The sequence below is a fragment of the Heloderma suspectum genome, chromosome 1 (genome assembly GCF_057233095.1).
Source record: "Heloderma suspectum isolate Gila_16-S chromosome 1, 16-S_ref, whole genome shotgun sequence".
NCBI lineage: Eukaryota > Metazoa > Chordata > Lepidosauria > Squamata > Helodermatidae > Heloderma > Heloderma suspectum.
This window is the reverse complement of record NC_139458.1, coordinates 378,141,407-378,156,815: the sequence shown is the minus strand read 5'-3', so window position 1 is coordinate 378,156,815 and position 15,409 is coordinate 378,141,407. Positions and strand designations below refer to the sequence as shown.

The following is a 15,409-nucleotide window of genomic DNA, read 5'->3' as shown; positions in this document are numbered from 1 at the left end:
TTCTAGGCATATTGTTCCACATTTTGTTGCCCTTATTTGACTTAAGTCTAAATACCTTCAATTAAGTGAGAGGGACAGAAGCAAAAGGGGAGGTGGAGATAGTAGTGAGGAAGCAGGGCCCTGATGACATTGGCACCTATGATTGTGGGGAGGGATAAAAGTACGTGCCTTCCATGTCACCTACTGATTTCCACGATTACTGCTCCTTTCTCCATGCTAGTGGGGGGGGAGGGGGCTGGAATTTGCTCCATTGGCTGAATTGTAGAGAAAAGGGGAGTGTCTGCAGTCAAAAGAACTGTTGGTGGCAGTGGTCCACTATGCATGTTTTGTGGTGCACTTGTGGCCACAGTTATGTATTTATTATAAGCATTTGTATACCCTCCTTCAATCAAATTTCCAGGGCAGTTTACAAAAATAATAAAACAATTAAATGTAAATATAAAAAACCAAAATAACCTAAATGCCACGAAAACCTAAAAACAGCATAAAACAACTAGCAGGATTAAAATTGCATCTTAAAAGCTTGGAAAATAAAAAAGGTCTTTGCCTGGAGCTGAAAGGACAATAAAGTAGGCATTGGGCAAACGTCTTTGGAGAGAGCATTTCACAACAGGGATGCCACCACTGAGAAGGTGTTCTCTCTGGTAGCCACCTGCCTAATCAAAGATGGTGGGGGCACCCAGAGGAGGCTTCCCACTGAAGATTTTTATGTACATAAAGGTACATATAGAGGAAGGTGGTCTTTCAGGTACCCTGGTCCTAAGCTGTGAAGGGCTGTAAAGGTCAAAACTAGCACTTCAAATGTGGGGCTGGAAACAACTGAAGGCTAGTAAGAGAACCGTAAACAAATAAGTGCAAGTCACCTCTCTAGCTCATCTTAATCTATTGTGCACAGTAGCAATTTCACTGTGAAATCACAAACATATTGATATTGCATCTGGATAGTCCTTGTTTTGTTTCTTTTAGGTGCTGCTGGGCAAATGACACAAGAAGACTTCGACTGCTTGGTTGAGGATTTAACGGACTTTTATAGTCTTCCGTCATTTCAGCAATTTCATCCGCTGGGTGAAGAAATTGACATCATCTTTAACCTGACAAAGACTTATACAGATACCTTGCTTTGGAAGAAAGACATCCATAACACCCGGCTAGGACAGCTGTCTTTAAAAGACCTTTTAGATGAACTTAAAAATCCCTGTATTGTAGAAGGAGAAGCTGGCAAAGGAAAAACGACTCTCCTGAAGAAGATTGCTTTACTCTGGGCTAATGGAGATCATCCCCCCTTGATGAAATTCAAGCTTGTTTTCTTTATTAGACTAAGTGATTCCCAGGTAGGATTGTATGAGACGGTGTGTGAACAGCTTCTTAAAAAGAAATATAGAATATGCAAAGAGGACTTTATGGATATGTTAGATTCACTAAGAGAAAAAGCCCTCTTTCTGTTAGATGGGTATGATGAATTCCAATCCCAGAGCTGCCCAGAAATTGAATCACTGATAAAAGAGAATCATAAATTCAAAAACACAGTCATTGTTACAACAAGGACTGAGTCGATTAGCAGTCTGAGGCTGTTTGGGTCACTGATTGCTGAGACAGGTGATCTATCTGAGGAAAGTGCGAAACAGCTGGTTAGAAATGTATTGAGAAAAGAGTTAGCTGAGGGCCTATTGTCTCAACTGGAGAAAACAGATTCCACTTTTCAGAAATCAGGCTCTCAGTTTGACAACCTGATGAAGACCCCTTTATTTGTGGTTATTGCTTGTGCCATCCAAATGGGAGAAACCACTTTTAATCCACACACACAAACCACTCTGTTCTCCACGCTACATGATTTGCTGGTGGGGAAAAACAAGTACAAGACCAGAGAGATACCTGATGAACATTTTCGCCTAAGCATAATCCACTGTGGAGATTTAGCCTTAGATGGAGTCTTTGAACACAAGGTTAATTTTTACCCTGAGGATTTCTCCAGCGTGAAAGAACAGGTCCTATTAGCTACAGGCCTTATGCATAAGTACGCAGCTCAGAGACTAACAGCAGTATACAGATTTTTTCATAAGTCTTTTCAGGAATACGTTGCAGGCAGGAGACTTTCCAGGCTATTAACATCCCATAGGGATGAGGAAGTGACAAAAGGGCATAGTTACCTACAAAAAATTAATAGCATCTCAGATATTATTACTACCTACCACAGTTTACTGCTGTATACCTGTGGATCATCAGCTGAAGCCGCTAGAAAGGTTATCAGTCACCTATCAGCCATTCATCAGCAAGGCAGTCTTTTTAGATTGCCTTCTCCCCATGATCGATGGTCAGAAGCAGAACCCATGAAAAATGAAGAAAATGCTCAAGAGGAAGAAGGATTAATTGCAACTTTGGGAAACTCATTTGTGGAGTGTGCTATGAGCTTCCTTTATGAAAGTCTCTCTGAAACAACTGTGAGAGAGGAGTTTGAGGGATTCTTCCATGGTAAAAACCTATATATAAATACCCAGAGAATTCCTACATACATCTGTGGGTTTTTTGAATACTTTTCTAATTGTGTGAGTGCTCTAGAACTCATTAAATTAGATTTTTTTGGCAGCTCTTCTTGCAGAGATGCAAAAGATGCGACAAAAGAATGTTCTAAAATGACTCTCTGGAAAACAGTAATCCCTGAAAAGGCAGTCTCCTTATTCTTCAACTGGGAACGAAAGCTCAATTCTTTAGAGATTACGCTGAAAGACTTCAACAAATTAGAAAAAGGTGATGTCAAGTATCTGGAAAAAATATGCTGCTCTGCCTCAAGACTCAGGCTGCACATCAGCAAAAGTCCTGGCCTCACAGGAAAGCTGAGGGAAGTCCTCTATAGCTGTACAAACCTACAGGACCTTTCTGTGGATTCGACACCTCTTACCACAGAAGATGAGCAACAGATAGCCAAAATGATGGTACTGAAAACCATAAAGTTAAAAGATCTGCAGAATGAAATTCTAGATGGTATGTGGGTAATACCTTTGGCAAACAACATGTACTTCATGGTTGAAACACAAGGTAGCTTAGGGGCACCCTGCAAAAATATCCCCTCACATCATTATCAACAGATAAAACTATATCTTCACCATAGGCCAATCTGGGATATGTCCTTCCTTTTTCTCCACCCTCTTCCAATCTCTCTGAAGAAGCCTCAGCTCATTCTGGGATTATTTATTATTACTGATTTATTTAAAGGCCTTTTTACCTTGCTTTTCATCTGAAAAGGCTCCAAGAGCAGCTTCCAAACAAGACAGCCCCTGCCCTCAAGCTTACAGTCTGAAAGACAACAACACAAACATGAAAAGGGATGGGGAGGGAAGAGGAAAACAAGCAAATGGAGGCACCAGTTTTTAAAGTTACAGAATTCTTATAATGACCAGCTTGCATGTCAGGTAGAAGAGGAGCCAAATGGAGATGGTCTTTTAACTGAGCTTATGAAGTGGCCTTGCAGTCCCATCTCTCCCACAGCTGCTAAGCGATGGGCATGTAATCATGTCATCTCCGTAAAGCAGGGAGCAATTTTCATGTGGGTTATTTTAAGTGGTATGGTGGCAGTATCTGAGACTTTGCCTCCCTTTCTGCTTCAGAATACCACTTTTTTGCCACTTTGCCTTCTTTTCTGTCCCAAAATGCTCAGTTCTGCCTATTTGTGGGGGGAACACACATAGGGCTCTGCTGGATTCCCCACCCACTGTCTAGTGATGATTCTGTTTCAAAGTAGGCTCTAACCTTCAACAGAATTGGGTCATATTTGTCTTGATATTCAATAGAAAATATTTTATTTAGTTAGTTATTGTATCCCACCTTTTTCCCTCTTGCAAGGAACCCAAGGCAGTTTACATGGTCCTTCTTGCCTCCATTTTACCCTCACAACAACCCTATGAAGTCGGTTAGGTTGAGAGCCAGTGACTGGTCCAAAGTCACCAGTGAGTTTCACGGCCAAGTGGGGACTAGAACCCATATCTCTCAAGTCCTAGTCCAACACTCTAACCAGTACACCACACTGGCTCTCCAATATGATTGGATAGAGGCAAGAAAGAACCTGCAGTTTCTGTGGACTAGACCTCTACAGCTGGATTTACCACAGCTGAAGATTCTTCTCAATGATGTGTGATGTCGCTGGCAAATCACCATGGGGTGAGCGTGGCATGCTTCTCCCTCTGCATAGCAAAATGGCCCACCAGCAAAACCAGTAGCATGTCAATATATTTAGGATGCAATCCTATCCACAGTTACCTGGGAGTAAGCCCCATTGAACTCAGTGGGGCTTACTTCTGAGTAGAAATGCACAGGATTGCACTGTCAGCCATCCACCACCACCCTCGTCTTCTGTGAGCAATGGATTTAGGCCTACAAAATAACCATCATTTGCCTTTCTCAGGCAAACCCCCCCCCCCCAAGTACAAATGGAACATTTAGACAGTAGTAGTAAGAAGAGGGAAAAGCCATTATAATAACAATATACAGTTAACTTCCATGACTCTCTACTGCAGGGGTGCTTTATTTTTTATTTATTTTTATTTATTTAAAAAAATTATTGGCCACTTTTCAGAGCAGATGCCCTCCCAAGGTGGCTCATAGCAATAAAATACATTAAAATAGTGTAAATATCAAAAGCAATAAAACAGAAACACAATAAAACAATAAAAGCCAACAATAAAACCAGCAACAACAGCAGCCATATCAAGGCCACGGTAAAGTAATATGTTTAACCTCAGACTTGCCTGGGATTCCAGTGTGGCCCTCTGGGGTTTCCGAGAAGGCCACACCCCTTCTCCTGGCTCCACCGCTTCCCCCGAGTGCTGATCTTTTGGTGGTTTCCAGGCTTTTGCATGATCCCCCACCCCACCCAGCCAGTATAAAGGCTGACCTGCCTTTCCCAAGGCTTAGTTACTGGCAGTAGGGGCTTTAAGCTAGAACATGCTGGCATTTTGGCCCAGCCCACTTTGCCTTTGGTCCTATCCAGTGCTGGAATGCAGGCCCTGAGAGCTTCTCTGAAATTGAATCTGGCCCTCAAGCAGAAAGAAGTTCGACACCCCTGCTCTACTGTATTCTTATATACATAAAACTGTTGTGTGTTGCTTAACCCTATCACGCTGTTTTGTTTGGAGGCCTTCTTGAGGGAATACCCGTCCTTGTCAATGTGGAAGAACTGACCTTTGACAACATCAAGATGAATGAGGCCACTGCCAAAACATTAGGTAACTTTCCATTTTGTTAGAATATTCTGCAATGTTACTCATCTTATTTGAATTTATCATAATATTCACAAGGTCTGTCCTACTGACTTCTGTCAAACTTTAGCTGATACATGCCTCTGAATTTTTAAGTCCCACATCCCTTCATCCTCTTGCTTTTTCTTTTCCTTCCCTTTACCTTGTTGTTACATTGGTGCACTCAGTCTTGTATATTAATTTGTAAAGCTCCGAATAAATAAAAAGTTAAATATTCAACTGTGCAATCAAATAAGTAATTTTAATTTGCCCCAACAGTAATCAAATAATAATTAAAACCTTTACTGTTTTCCCCCAATTTGTTTATAGGTGAAGGGTTAAAAAAACTGAAAAAACTAAAGTTATTGCAGTTGAATAATCTTACTGATACTGGAGATGGAATAACACATATAGTGAAGTCAATATCCTTCTGCCTCAGAGAGCTGGAAGAAATTCATCTAGTCAATTGCTGCCTTTCTGGGATTGCTGTGGAAAGTCTAGGTATTTACTGTTGTTGCTAAGTTTGCTTATTCTGTTTAACTGTTGCCCAATAACAATAATTCTCCAGGTGAGGTACAGAAATAATAAAAGAATAAAACAAATTAAAACCACAAATTCCAGGATGAACAAAATTCCAAAGGGCAGCCCTTTAAACACTAAATCCGGGGTAGGCAACCGGGTGCCCGCCAAATGTTTTAGAGTCTGATAGCCAATGGTCACGGATTATAGGAGTTGTAGTCCAAAATATCTGGAGGGCACCATTTTGTCTACTCCTGCTGCACTATACAATAAAATGCTTAAAAAAAAAATCTGCACCAACTCAGCTTCTACAAATTGGAAGCTGGTGGCTCCGATTTCAATGGGGCTGTGAGTCCAGAACCAGCCAGAACTCTAAAGGAGCTATCCAAGGTGCTGAACCTATAGACATCAGCACCTTTGATAGCTCCTTTAGGGTTCTGGGTGGTTCTGACTGAAACCCAGATTGGACTCACAGCCCCACTGAAATGGGAGCCATCAGCTTCCACTGCATTCTGCATTGACTGTGCAACCTTACATCAGGGAAGACTCTTTACCCATCTAGCCTAATATTATCTATTCTGGTTGGCAGCAGCTCCTGAGGGCATCAGGCAGAGCCCCTTCCATCACCTGCTACCTGATGTTTTGAACTGGAGATCCCAGGTATTGGATCTGGCACCTTCCATTTTTTAAAATTTTTTCCTTTGGTATTTTTTCTGCTCCACATTTTTGCCAGAGCCACCAGTGTGCTCTACCCCGAGCTATGGCCTTCCTCATTTTAAAGCAGCAAAGAGTATGTTCATCCTATGTTGATTCACTTTTTATGGAGCATCCACCTCCTATAATGTTCAGATTGCTGACTTGATTTGTGGTGATTGCAGGCGTCAGGGGACGGGTGTGTGTGTGTTAATAAAATGCAGTTGCAGCTCCATTCTGTCCAATGTGGATGAAATGCTGTTAAGGCTTTTAATGTTTCTTGTGCTTTTAAGGGCTTTTCTACATGAGACTTTTAACCTGCACCTTTACTGAATCTTCTGCTTCCGGATTCTTTGCATGATTAAGATCAGTTCCTTTATGTATGTTTTTTTCCTGGGGTTTCTTTCTCTGCCTTTCTGTATGTTCCATTACACAGCCACCAGGTGGTGCAGTTGTATAGCAGAATCGCACAATAACGCCATTGAGAAAAATAGCAGACATTCCTTGTTTGGAAAAAAAATGCGATAATGGTTGCAAAGCAAAGGAGAAGCCCTGGAGGATGCCGATGTTGCGTAAAGGACCTGCAAACTACCATGAGTGAGCAGTCACAAATGCACAATAAAACCCTCATGTAGGAAGGTTCTTAAAGAAGCACTTCTTCCTTTCAGGTTCATCTGGCTTAGTTTCTTATTGATACACTAACTGAGAATTGCCCCATGTCTGTTTCCTCTCTTATGTGTGTGTGTGTGTGGTGGTGGTGGTGGTGGTGCTGGCCTTTCATTGCAGATTTCATCTGTTATTATTGTTATTGTTATTTATTTTCTTTTTTTAAACAGTGAAATATATTGCCATTTATAGTGCTGCATGAAGGGTTTCATATTATGTGAAAGAATAGATTACGGGACAATTTGGATCAAACTGTGCTAGAGTTAGTGTTGCACTGCAGTGTAAAGGTGCCCTAAAATTAATTTGCCCGGCCACACAGGATTTTTCCCCCTTTACAATGCATATCACATAGAATAAACCAATTATCTATCTTTTCGAATGCTGCTGACTCAGAATGCAGATGTATGTGGAGGGAAGAAGCACAGAATTAGTATAATAAATAGTTTGTAGATATCATAGTAGTCTTAAAAAAAAGGCTAAAGATGAAAGACTTTCAAGTTCCTTACACGTTCCTATGTACATAATGGCAACTTAATTAATTGGCTTTTAAATTTTATTTTATAGTCCAGAATATTTGCAATTTACCGAAACTGTATGCACTTGATTTATCTGATAATTTTTTGAGAGATGCTGGAAAAGAAGCTCTTTGCAGACTGGGTAAGAAAGCAAATTTTGTCCAAGTGACATGTGAAAAATGATTACGCATGCAATCCTATGCATGCTTAGACAGAAAAAAGTCCTACAACTCCCAGCATTCCCCAGCCAGCATGGCTTGTTTGTGAATGCTGGGAGTTGTAGGACTTCTTTTTCTGTCTAAATGTGCATAGGATTGCAACCTAAGAGTCTTGTGTTGTTTTTCTCATAAGGAAGCCAGAAAATGCTTTGGAATAAATTGTAATGTGTTAGGGGTCTTTAGAATGGATGAAATCCTAATTTGTTGATGTTTTCAGGAAAGATCAGCTTGAGTCTGTTGATCATTTTATTAGATATAGGTAAATAGCATTGTAACTTACCAAGTCAAAACAAAAATGTTAACATTAAAATTTTGTAACTAAACAGTAACAAAATTTATTTTTAAAATATATCATCAATAAAATTAGAGACAGGAAACTAAAGAAGTTCTTCATATACTTGTGAAATGAAGTGAAGGAAGGTACCTGATAAGCCTCAATATCAGCATATGAAACTGTCATGTACCATTGGTAGGGATGTATGTATTTTGTAAAATCTGTTCTGCCTGCATTTCGTAGGTTGTCATATGCCATCATTTCCATTGTTTGCTCATAGGAAGAATAGGATTTTTCCAATTTCCTGAATTTGTGCAAATTGACACTTGTGCAAATGTGCAAATGGCTCCAAAAATGTGCATTTTCATGCTTTCTCCCTATGGGGGAAATGTGCATTTTCGGCTGTTTTTTAAAGAAATTTACATACTTTTCTACGACTAAATTTGCGTAAAATTCTGGAATTTATTATTTTTTTTAAAAGGTCCACACGTCCACAGAATCCATGCAACTCAGTAAAAGTCAGTCTGCTGCGGACTGTGGATCAGATTGATAGTAATCCGGACTTGTTTGATTCTGTTGCAGATTTCTCGGACATCCCTAACCAGTGGTCCATTTAGCTAAGTATTGTCTGCTCTGACTAGAAGTAGGTGTCCAAGTTGGGTCTTTCCCATCTCAGCCACCAGAGATCCTTTTTAGCTGGAGGAGATGCAGGGACTGGACCTTCTGCATGCAAACCATGTCTTCGTCCACTAAGCTATGGGCCTTTCCTCTGTGATGGGTGCTCTACAAATGTACCAACCACCACTGAGAAAACTCTAAACCAGTCTTCCCCATCCTAGCACCCTTCAGATGTGTTGGTCTACAACTCCCATGATCCACACAGCCATGTTGGGTGTGGATTATGGGAGTTGTAGTCCAGCACATCTGGAGGGTGCCAGGTTAGGGGAGGCTGCTTTGAACAACCTCAGGTAAAGAAGGGAATGCATAGCGGGGCCTCAGCTGAGAATCTTAAGGCACAATCCTATGCATGTTTAGACAAAAGAACCTTCTGGCTTGCTGGGGAATGCTGGGAATTTTAGGACATTTTTCTGTCTACACATGCATAGGGCTGCACCCTTAGCGGCTTGGGAGAAATATATGGGAGTTGGTGTTCTGCCTCCTGATCATTTTGCAAGTAGTCTTCTTGACTAACATTCTCCTTGCGAGAGCATGTTTAGAACATTAAGATACGATGATCTTACATTAGTGAAATTTGCTACCTCTGTACTGTATTCGTTGGAAGGAACTGTGTTTGAGATTATGTCAACGAATGTCATGTCCCAGGGTCTGTACCTCTTGTGGGTACCCAGCAAATTACATTGATGTAGGATTGTCACACACATTAATCATGTATTTTCCTACATGGAGATATCGGTCTGAGCAATCCCATGTTACTTGCAAAACGTAATGTGAAAAAACACCTCCCTGTCATGTCTTGATCCAAGGCATTAAAAGAAACATCCAACCGTGGCCTCTCTGAATGTGGGAGTTGTCCACAGCAAAAATCTAATAACTGTGCTATTTGTTTATTATTATTATTTAATTTATTACAATTATTCATAATTATTAACAATTATTTGTTGACGAGGCTCATTGAATTAGAAAAATCTATCATTCAGCTTCACCAGTATGGTTTTAGTGGCGCTATTTTTCAGTTGACAGCTTAAATATCCTACCAAAGATGAAAGTGCTGATGCTTCCCTGGGTGGATGAAGTGAACGTTTGCCTTGTTAAGCTAGAACAGGTAGAAAGAATGCCAGCACTGATAAAACTTGGGCTGAAGAAATGGGATATCACAGACTCTGATGTTGGGATTCTTGGTAAGTACAGAGCCCAGTAGAATAAGAGATATATAAAGACAATAGTTAAGGAATCTAATATGATAGCATACTGCAGCCTTCCCCAATCTGGTGCTGTCCAGGTGTTTGGGGACTTTAGCCCCGGCCAGCATGGCCAATGGTCAGGAATGCTGGGAGTTGTAGTCCAAAACAACCAGAGAGCACCAGGTTGGGGATGCTGGCATATTGGGTTGAAACAATTACTGTGGTCCAGAAGGCTGTGCACATGCTGCTGACTTGCTGCACGTGTTTGGGTGCATAGGGATCCCTAGTAGAGCAGGGATGGGGAACCTCTGGCCCATGGAAGTCCCCATCCAGCCCACAGAGCCTTCTTCGATGCCTCCAGAGGGCAGTGCTTAGCGTCAGTGGAGGCTAGTGGCTACAATGTCAGTGGGTGGTTTCAGTCAGGATTTCTGTACGTTGGATAGCTCCTTTAGAGTTCTGACTGAAACCCTGAGCAGATTCACCATCCCACTGACATTGGAGCCATCAGCTTCCACTGCTTAGCCTCCAGGCTCCACCCTCTGGAGAAATCCCCATGGTTATCTTCAATCAGTGACTGGAGATAAAAGTGAGGATTCCCCTGTGCACTGCTGCCTCTCCCAAGTGTCTTGTAGAGTGTCCTGTGGAAACTTGTTTCCATTGGTGGTCTGCATTTGCTAGACTGAGGCTATTGTTTATTACTGTCTCTATAAACCACTAAGGATGATGTGCAGGACTGATTTAAACAAATAAAAATAATACGTAATAAAATCAACCACAGCAGGATTCATATTCACACTCAGTACTAAAACACCTGAGAAAATGGGAAGCATGTTCCATTACTATGGCGGAACCACTTAGAAGGCTTTGCTCCAAACACTACAAGATCCAAAATCGAAAGGATGGGAGCTGGAGCAAGACTGTTCCTATAGTTCTCAGGGTACTAGGAAGCTCATATGAGATATTTTTTTGATGTAAAGCATTGGTTTTTGGGTTCTCCTTGACACTGGGTTTCAGTGTATACCATTTTAGGAATGCACATGCTTGCAATTACACGCTACATGCTGTCCTGAATAGCCACTTCTAAGAAATCATTCTTTTACAACGTTTCCCTAGGTACACTTTTTGCAAAGGCATCCCTGAGAGATCTTCAGCATCTGGACATGGCAGAGAATTGCATGACAAGTGATGGATGGCTTACCATTCTAAAAGTGTTATCGAATCTCAAGAAGCTGACACTTCTAGATTTCAGTCGACCACAAGGCTTTCTGCCTTCTGCCCTGTTAGTCTTGGAGATGGCCCGTATGATAACCAAGTTGGTTTCTTTGCAAGAGATCAATTTGACTGGCTGGCAGTTTGATGTCCATGAGCTCAGAGAAATTAACAAAGCAAAGCAAAAACACAGAAATGAGTTACAAGTTATCATTTCTTAAACATCACCAGCTCTGGACACAAGGTCCCATCCACTGCCACATCCATATTAACCCCGAGACTGACTGAAGGGTTTTTCTGACACATCCTAATCACCTGGACTTTAAAATGAGGAATAGTGATTGACTTTCAGGCTATGGAACAACATGGAACACGACACTTGCAATGTGGATTATAATGAAGTACAGAAACATTTCCTGTACAACAGTTTTTAAAAATATGCAGGGAGGACCAAAGCAGCAGATGTCCTTATCCACCTGGGTTTTAAAGATTAACATGTATACATTGTTTTAATTTTTTAATGGTACGGGTAGATTTTCATACCGATTTTGAAAGACAGTTCTCACATTGTTTAGTAGATACAAAATTCTTTCTTTGTACATTTTCCACAGGTTTTTATGGGGCGCTTGAATTTCCCCACTCCTTTGTTTGCAATTAAGAAAAAGAGAGGCTATTTAGAGGTTATCATGTACTAAAAGATCATCCATATTATGTGTTCTCTTCTTGCACTTTGTTGTTTATCCTATACCTCTTTCATGGAAGCTTAACTCCAGAGAAAAGCAACAAACAGGAAGTACCTTCATCCTCATCCCGTAGGTTGCAGGTAGCCCTTTCTCTGTGAAATGTCAGAGCTAGGGAGCACTGGAGTTCTTGGTGACCCGCTAGTTGTTGGGTGGGGACTGGGGAGTCATCTCATGCAATATCACCCAACTATGGCTAAAGGAGGGAGTCCAGCCATCGCAGCTAAAGATGCCTCCTTGCGCCAATGGGCCAGAATGGCTCAGGTGCTACTCCGTGATTATTTTAAAAGCAGACTAGGAAAAGATTAGATATGACATCAGAGGTCTGTGATGAGGAGCTACTGTAGTTTTTGTTTTATTAATTAGCAGCCCTATGTGGCTGAAGATTTGAACAGAAGCACTGTGGGAGAGGGTGTTTAATCCTTTCCTCCTATGCCCTTTCCTTGATGTAAATTGTCATCATCCCCCATGCTCTTATTGGTTGGGGGCGGGGAGAGAGAATACAGATGTTGTACTTGTCTTCCCCCTCCCCAGATAGTGTCAACTGAGGTACAGGGCTTCTCCATACAGAGGCTTTTTATCCTGTGATTTCACCAGGGCTTCTGCTTCCAGATTCTTTGCGGGATTAAGAATGGCCCTTTACATGTGCTTCCCTTCTCCTCCCTGCCACTTTTTCCCCTTAGAATCTGCGAGCTCTATATGGTTCATTATACAGCCACTAGATGGTGCCCTTGTTATAGCACCACTTCCACTTTTGCACAGACAAATTCAAACCGATTCTTTTTATTAGCTCATTATTTCTGCTTCAATGAAGCCGCGGAAGTGGTTGGAAACCATTGGAGAGATGCTGGAAGTTGACGACATCATATAAAGGATCCACAAACTTCCATGAGGAACCAATCTCAATAGCAGGATAAAAGCCCTATGTGGAGAAGCCCACAGGGGGCAGTACACTCTCACAGACCAGCTGAAGTGGAGGTAAAACCAGCAATAGTACTCAAAATTGGGCTGTCCCAATTCTGGTGCCTTGGTTAGAAGAGACAGTGTGGCAGAGCTTTCTGTAATAATTTTAAGGCAACACTGACATTGCAATCTGCTCACAAAGCCAAATTCCTCATGGTCAAATGATTTTTGAATTAGCTTGAGATAACAATCTTTTATTTTCTTTCTTGGGATTCCAAAGTTGAGGAAAATGGCGGCATGGGGGCTGGGAATTAGATGCAACCAAGAGTTCGTGTATGAAAAAACTGTGCTGAATTCAAAAATCTATGTTGCCATTTATTATTTTTTATTTGCTTAGTAGGGTGGCCAGTTGGAAAATGACCACCAAATTTTGGTTACTGTGTGCAATCTATTAAACCCATCAAAGCTTTTTTTTCATATCAATTATTGTGTAGGAAACTTCGCAAAGATTGTATAGGAAACTTCACAAGGGAAAGTTTAAGATCAGTTCATAAACAAAAACGTTATGGATTTTTCCCCTATGCCCCTGTTAATTATGATTTTATAAATCCATGAAATTTGAAGCCTGGAAGTTTTCAGCAGTTTATTTGCAACTGAATGTCTGCAATGTAATATGCATTGGGTTTGTACTAGGTTAAAGGTGTGTGATGCTCACCTTTTCTGACATACAAATGAGTCAGATAGACTGTTCCCTCAATGCAAAGCCAGCTACTGAGTCCAGCTATCTCACTCTTCTGTTTCAGCCCTGCAGCAGTGTGGGTCCGGTGTCACTGGGCACTCTGAAGTCCAGCTGCCCCTGTGCACTGATACATTCACACTCTTGGGGTGAGCCAGAGGTTTTGCAGGAAAACTATATATCCAGCATTGTATTATTTGTATGTGTGAAGCACCACATGCTTTCTGAAGGGGATATCCAAGCTTTTTGGGAACTGTGTAGGTCACAACTTTTGTAATAACATGGGGCAGTATCCTGTGGTGCCCTGCGTACCAGTGGGACCCACTGCTAGCACAATGGGGAGCCAGTGCTTTATAAAGGAACCGGAAACTAGTGGAAATGCTCATTTCTGCAATGGAGAAGTTCAGCAGTGCTTGCAGAAGTCAGCTTCACTGACCTGTCCCAGTCCGGAAACAGGTGTTTCCATTCGTTTCTGGGGTTCCTTTACAAAGCATGAACTCCCCATTGTGCTAGTGGTGGGTCCCGCCGGCACAACGGAATGAGTGGGAATGCAGCAGCAGTATAGGATATTCCTCATAAATAGGCTGTCTTGGCTGAAAAATACAGAAAGATTGACAAGGCCGCCATTTTTCAAGATGGTGGCGAAATTAGGTATTGGAAAATTTGTCAACCTACATTTTCAGATTCAGCACACATTTTCCATCAAGAAACACCAGGCTGCCACTAAATCCTCAAAAATGCCATCAACAAGTATTCCAGAAGCCTTTTCAGGATTTTGAACCAGTCTATGAAGTACTGCCCTTGCCTGGAGATAAGCAGCTTTGGGGTTCATTTTAGTTGGACTATTTCCCACAAGTGTAATAAAAGTGTTCTTAATGCTCCTTAACGGCTTGTTAAGAAGATTAGAAGAGGGATTGCAATAGTTGTACTAGATGACTGTCCGATAAATGTTTAATCTCCTTTTTAAGAGAAAGGGGATTGTTGGAAAAGCTGCCCTTTAGTATAAATTCCAAACAGTAGCAATTGTTAACTTTCAGCAGCTTATGGATATTAGGGGGCTGTTTGCTAATTAAAATTCTTACCTGGAAAAGTCATTTCACCCTGGCCTTGACCTGTCTCATATGATTGCAGCAGTTGCATCAAATTGGTGTAGCCGTGGAATGTGTTAAGCGTTTGCCAATCACCATCTTCACTTAACTACTTGGGTGAGCAAATGGCACGCAACAGGAACGTTGACTGTCTGAACATTTTAACCTGGTCACATGCAAACATAATTGGCAGGCAGGAAGGAAGTTATCTTAAAGAACACAATATTTGTTGTTGCTGTTTTGGCAATTCCTGTTCACATTGTCCTTTTCCCCTTTGTTATCTTTAAATTCTTTGGGTGTTCGAGTAGCCGCTCAAGGACCAGCCTTAACTGATGACAGTTAAATTGCTGTCAGTATTTGTCCCGTGGAGGAGATTGTCTTTAACTGAAGAATCAAGAATCTTGTGGCAACTTAAAAACTACACACACACACACACACACACACACTGATGAGGGCAGGAGCGAAAACATTTAGCTCTAAATATATTTTGAAATTACTGTGTTGTTAGTCTATCTTTTATATATATAATTGTGGCAAAGGTTGTGTTAGTAAACAGCCTATTTAGCAGCACAATCCTATGTGTGTCTATTTAGAAGTAAGTCTCACTGAGTTCAATAGGCCTTACTCTCTATTTACTGTCAAAATTTGGCAGTAGTGGTGGCAAACCCCCCCAACCCCCTGGATCCTTAAAAAGGACACATTTAGCTTGAAAACAGGCTAATTTGACCTTTTTAAGGGTCTATTATGGTTTGCTGCTG

General features: G+C 41.3%; 1 protein-coding gene across 12 annotated transcripts in view; it reads left to right on the top strand.

The window, feature by feature from the left end:
• NLRC4 (NLR family CARD domain containing 4) overlaps window positions 1-15,141 on the top strand; it is a 33,174-nt gene extending 18,033 nt beyond the window's left edge. For 2 of the 12 annotated variants that reach the window (XM_084828362.1, XM_084828364.1), the window contains exons 3-8: window positions 967-2,979; window positions 5,127-5,216; window positions 5,559-5,729; window positions 7,671-7,763; window positions 9,808-9,972; window positions 11,089-15,141. In XM_084828362.1, the coding sequence (XP_084684488.1) occupies window positions 967-2,979; window positions 5,127-5,216; window positions 5,559-5,729; window positions 7,671-7,763; window positions 9,808-9,972; window positions 11,089-11,405 (2,849 nt within the window). In that variant the 3' untranslated portion in view covers window positions 11,406-15,141. Of the gene's footprint in view, window positions 1-966; window positions 2,980-5,126; window positions 5,217-5,558; window positions 6,408-6,876; window positions 7,050-7,670; window positions 7,764-8,695; window positions 9,973-11,088 lie in introns of those variants that run through there. The other 10 variants (XM_084828369.1, XM_084828373.1, XR_014786837.1 and 7 more) reach the window with 9 other exon arrangements.
• Window positions 15,142-15,409: the final 268 nt, after the last annotated feature.